This window comes from Suricata suricatta, chromosome 6 (assembly GCF_006229205.1).
Source record: "Suricata suricatta isolate VVHF042 chromosome 6, meerkat_22Aug2017_6uvM2_HiC, whole genome shotgun sequence".
Classification (NCBI taxonomy): Eukaryota; Metazoa; Chordata; class Mammalia; order Carnivora; family Herpestidae; genus Suricata; species Suricata suricatta.
The window spans coordinates 28,973,851-28,979,418 of record NC_043705.1 but is presented as its reverse complement, the minus strand read 5'-3'; the positions used below and the strand labels follow the sequence as shown (position 1 = coordinate 28,979,418).

Genomic DNA, 5,568 nt, shown 5'->3' with positions numbered 1-5,568 from the left:
AGTCAAAAACTCACCAATACCCTCCCTAGCTCACATACAAAGCAAGTCAATTGAGATGACTCCTACTTAGCCTTCCCAATTCAATTTTTCCACCTTTCCTAAGCTCCTGGGTGGGTTGGGTGTCCTTCTGCTTGCTCTCAAAGAGCCCCACACTTGTCCATATTATATAACATAATTCAATGTTATAATTTTTGGCCTATCTGTGTTCTCAACAGACAGTCTACATTGTTGTGACCAGCTCAAGGCCTCTCACAGAGTAGAAGATGCTAATAAACCCATAAAAATTGCTCCAGACATGAGTGTGCACCATCAGGGAGCTGCGGATAGGGAACCTAGCACCTGAGGCCTCCTGCACCATGGGAAAAGACTTGGTCTGGATGGGAACATTAAATACCAGGCGAGCCTCCTGTCCACTCTGCCTTGTGTTCTGGACACTGCCAAGGATCACAGCTCCAGCTGGCAAAGTAGTTAGATTTCTTCCTGGAAGGATTCTTGGCTTAAGAACTGGCCCTCGCCTCTTCTGGGCTTCTTTGACACCCACAGGTTTCTGGGGACATGGAAGATGCGAAAGAGAGGCTGAGTCAGCGCCAGCCTTGTTACTACTTCCCAAAGCCCTCAGGCCCACCCTTAATGTCCCCCAAGTATATATGGCAAGAACTCCCAAGAACAACCCTGCAGGGAGCAGGGTTGGCCAAACATTTGGGGCCAGGAGAATAGCACTGCCTCTGGGCATTCATGTTCCACTCTTTTTTTTTTAAATGTTTATTTATTTTTAAGAGAGAAAGAGACAGAGACAGAGCATGAATGGGGGATGGACAGAGAGAGAGGGAGACACAGAATCTGCCAGGCTCCAGGCTCCAAGCTATCAGCACAGAGCCCAATGCGGGGCTTGAACCCACAAACCAGGTCAGACACTCAACTGACTGAGCCACCCAGGTGCCCCTCATGTTGCACTCCTACGTGTAGCCTTCTTCAGCTTTAATTAATCAGGTTAAGGCTTCAGTCCTCCAGACTGAGAAGTGGCCCTGTATCAAGAGAAGATCCACACAGTTCTCAAAGAATTCACTCCAGAGAATCACACAGTGGGCACAACTGACAGGAATTTCCCTGTCTCCAGGGAGCCTGGCTGGCTCCGTCTGCAGAGTATGTGACTCTTGATCTCAGCGTTGTGAGTTCGAGCCCCATGTTGGATGTAGAGATTATTTAAAAATAAAATATTAAAAAAAAAAAGAATTTCCCTGTCTCTATAAGAAGCCCTTCAAAACCCTCGATAAAGATGGCTACAAAAGGGCCACCCCTTCTCCCAGCCCAGGAAACACGCACCCAACCGCAACTATTTTATTTTCCTTTTAATTTTTCTGAAGGATATACACCACATATCCCATGGGCAATAAAGCGCATTCAATGTGTTTATAAGCCAAACAGTCACTTTGTTTAAGCAAACACAAGTACAAAGTAAAATAAAACCACAAAATAATGAACTGCATGTTCATAACATACAAAAATCGCCGCCTACTCAGTAGGTAACTACAACATTCCAACTCCTGAATATATTTATAAATTTACATTTTCAGTTAAAAAAATAGACTTTTGAGAGTTCAGATTTTGTTTTAGATTTTGTTTTCTTACATTCTGGAGAACTGAGGCTCAGCTCAGCCCTCTTCCTTATTTTGCTCCCAAAGCCTCCCCCAAATCATCACTCCCTGCCCCCCTTAAGGCTAGAGGTAAGCACGTCCCTCACAACGGCACGGCACGAGTCAAGCTGTCAGCAAGGCGCAGCACACAAAAGGCACCAAGACGGGAAACTTTTTAAACCAAAAGGACGGAAAAAAGAACACTTTCCAAAAAAAGAAGAAAAACCAAACCATATTTTGTCACATGTGAGAGTACAGTCGGGCAATATTTACAAAAAGGTTAACGGAACATCACTCTGACACATGCTCTGATTAATATCAAGGACTGCTGTTTCAAAAAAAGCTTCAAACTTAATCATCACAGCATCATCACAAAATAAAGGATCACCATTGGTTTGCTTGGCTTTTCTTTTTTTTTTTTCCCCCAAAGTGAGGTCCTAACTCCAAATAATACAATAGAAAATGCAAATTATCTTCACATCAAGAGTACCCCAAGAAAAACAAAATCCATGGCACAGACACTGTACAAGGGTACTGGGCTGGGCTCGTAGGGACCCAAACCCCATTTTGCCAACTTGATTTTCTAGCACTGAAGGGACCAGGGGGTCAGGCATACGATGGAGATGATACTTGAATGATATATCCAAAATCCATGCAAATCAAGTTCTTTGGAAAAAGGTGAAGAACTTGGACATGGCTGTTTCAGGCAGCTGAAGTCAAAGGGAGTAGGGATTGGGGAGGAAGGGCAAGTGGGCAGAAAGGATTGCAGGCCAACAGACCTTCCACGCCGACCCTGGGGCGGAGTGGAGGATGAGGTTTTGGCTCTGAGAACCTCCATCTCACCTAAGAGGAACCCCTTCCTGTGGCCATCTCCTCCTGCTGTCCTTTAAGTCTCTTGTGTTTCTTTTTCTCCCTTTTCCCCCCTTTCCCTTTAGCAAATTTCAATTGTCCTGGGAGAAAAGGTTGTTGTCATGTCCGAAAGCCCTGTGGAGGCGCTGAAGGAGTTGGTGACAGCTGAGGAAGGGAAGCTGCTGACTTGGGCTGGGAAAGCAGGGGGAACAGAGGAGTATGTGGTGGCCACTGAGGGTGAGGGGAAGCCACTGTGCACAGGAGATGGGTAGGTTGAAGAACCGGGAGAGGAGTAGGAGGTGGGCACAGGTGAAGGATATGAGGTGGTGGCTGGGGACGGATAAGAGGTAGTAACTGGGGATGTGTAGGAGGTAGCCACCTGGGATGGGTAGGAAGAGAGGGAGGTGGCGGCAGAAGAGGCCACAACCCCTTTGTCTGCCTTTTTGTCCTTCTGCCGCAAGTGGATCTTGGTATGCCTCTTGCGTTCATCACTCCTGGCAAACTTTCTCCCACAAATGTCGCAGGCGAAGGGCTTTTCGCCTGTGTGGGTGCGGATGTGGGTGGTGAGATGGTCACTGCGGCTGAAGTTGCGCATGCAGATGCGACACTGGAAGGGCTTCTGGCCGGTATGGATGCGAATGTGGCGGGTGAGCTCATCTGAGCGGGAGAAGCGGCGGTCACAGGACTCCACGGGGCAGGCATAGGGGCGTTCGTGGGGGGGCGTCTTGCTGGGCCGGTTGGGGTACTTGCGCATGCGGCTGGGTTTGATGAGCTGGGACTGGTAGGTGGTGTTGAGGGCTTTCAAGTCCTGGGAGCCCGACTGTGTGGCAAAGGCCTTGATGGTAGACAGTGGAGTGAGTGAAGGCTGCTGGGTACGGCTCTCCAGGCCTTGGAAGGGCTTCTGGTCTGGGGTGCCCAGGCCCAGGTCCCCCTGCTGTTGTGGAAACAGATAGTCAGGGATCATGGGGACCTGGAAGCTACCCTTGGCAGCAGGGTAGGCAGGAGGTGGGTATTGGAGCGCAGCGCCTGCAGAGCCTGGAAAGGCCTGACTTTGTGGTTCAGGGAAGATGTCAGTGTTAGGTGTGGGGAACGTGGGTGCCGCTGAGTAAATGGGGCTGCTGTCATTGGACTGTACTGCACAGCTCAGAGGTGGGCTCTGAGAGGCAGAGGACGAGGAGGAGGCTGCTGGAGATGGTGCTGAAGATGAGGTGGCCGGTGGGTTGGTCATGCTCACGAGGCCGCTGACCAGGCTGAAGAGGGGCTCAGGCCACAAGGTGTTGCCACTGTTGGGTGCAGGCTCCAGAGAGAAGCGACCAGTGTAGGTGATGGGGGGCAGCCGGGTGGTTTGGCTGGGGTAACTTGTCTCCACCAGAACCTTCTCGTTATTCAGAGAGATATCAGGAAAAGACTCTGGCAGGAGAGAGAGAGGGGGGAGGCCTGGTTACTGGAGAGCAATCACTGGAGGACGAGGACCCGAGCTGCCAGGCAAGAGGTCGGGCTGGCTACCATTGACTCCTGAGCTGGTTAATAATTGATAGCAGCAGATTGCAATGTTCCTGGACCCGCTCCAGCGGCAGAGCCCATTTCAACAACAGCTGACGCAAATACGGAGAATCCCCCTCCACTGCAGCTCACGGCGCTCCGCAGCGGCGGCTGCGCCACGAAGGGATTCCCGCCAGCACTCCCTCCGCCGCGGCTAGTGCGCGCCCCCTACCCCGGGCCGCCAGGATATCCCTGGACACGGATCGTGGCCCTTCCTTGGGCACAGGCGGCAGTCAACGCAAGGATGTCTGGAGAAAGGGGGACGCAGCCCTGCTCTTCAAAACAAGCCCTCCCCCCTCCACCCACCCACGCAGCCCGAGCTCTCCATCCCAAACAGAAGCTCGCTCCTCTGCGCACAGCTAGGGACGAGGAGGGTGAGGGTGAGGTGTATGTCCCCAGGTATCCCTCTAGCACATGACCCTGAGGATGCGAGGAAGGGAAGGGAAACCCCACTTGCATCCCTGAGGTCCAAGAGCACTGCTGCGGTGAAGGGGGCGCTGCAAGGCGGTGGGGAAGGAGTGGATGCCAGGATGGTGGCGAAGGGGCTAATCCTCGGCGTAGGCCACCGCTTACCTGCGGTCAGGTGCTCGTAGGGCTGCTCGCCCGCCTCCCCTTGAGGGTTGAAGGCGCTGCTGCTGCTGGCGCTGCTGCCGCCCCCTCCACCTCCACCGCCCCCGCTGCTGCTGCTGCTGCTGTTACTGCCGCTGCCCTCCGAGGCCCCGGCGGCACCGAGGAACTGGGGAGCCCCGTTGCTCAGCAGCATCATCTCCTCCAGCTTAGGGTAGTTGTCCATGGTTGGCGAGTGAGGAAAGGAGCCGAATGGGTCGGAGATCTGCAGCGGGGACATCAGCTGCATCTCGGCCTTGGCTGCGGCCATCCCGGACAGGCGGGCTGGAGAGCTGGTGTTAGGGCGGGTGGGCGCAGCCCGGAGCCGTGGCTGCGGGGGACACACTCTCGGGGGCCTGGCCGGGTCACATGCGGGACGCGGGGCACACTGTGGCGGGAGCAGGTGGGGCCTCCAGGCTCGCCCTCGCCGCCGGCCGGTGTGGACGCGGCGCTGCTACCGAGGCTGGGGCAGGGGCCGGTCCTGCGGCGGCGGAAGCTGGCGGCGACGGCAGCAGGCGGTGGCGGCGGCTCCCCAAGTTCTGCGCGCTGGGATCTCTCGCGACTCCCCAGATCCGCTTCTATTTGAAGGGTCTGGAACGCCGTGGGCCCGCCTCCGTCGTGACGTACATGGCCATATTTGGGAAGCAGGAAGCCCTAATATGGCAAGACCAGCCGGGAGGACCCGGAGTGACGTGAAGCCCCCTATCCCACAGCTGTGGGCACCGCCATCCCGCACCTCGGCCCCTGCGCGGACTCCTGCACCCTGGGCGCCTAGGCTTCGAGAAAGCTTAGGACTCAAGGGTCAGCTGGGCACTCCCGGACTCAGGCTGCTCCGGAGTTCCCAACATTGCCCCCGCCTCTTCCCCCCGCCTTCTTCCCTCCTCCCGGAGCCGGAAGCGGTAGGGCCATATCTGGCCGTTCCAAATAAGGCGCTGCC

General features: G+C 54.7%; 1 protein-coding gene across 1 annotated transcript; it reads right to left on the bottom strand.

The window, feature by feature from the left end:
• Positions 1-1,332: 1,332 nt before the first annotated feature.
• EGR1 (early growth response 1) lies at positions 1,333-5,199 on the bottom strand. The gene is made up of 2 exons (XM_029941988.1): positions 4,599-5,199; positions 1,333-3,893 (listed from the first exon to the last, which is right to left on the bottom strand). The coding sequence occupies exons 1-2, from the start codon at positions 4,900-4,902 to the stop codon at positions 2,566-2,568; spliced, it is 1,632 nt and encodes a 543-aa protein (XP_029797848.1). The 5' UTR covers positions 4,903-5,199; the 3' UTR covers positions 1,333-2,565.
• Positions 5,200-5,568: the final 369 nt, after the last annotated feature.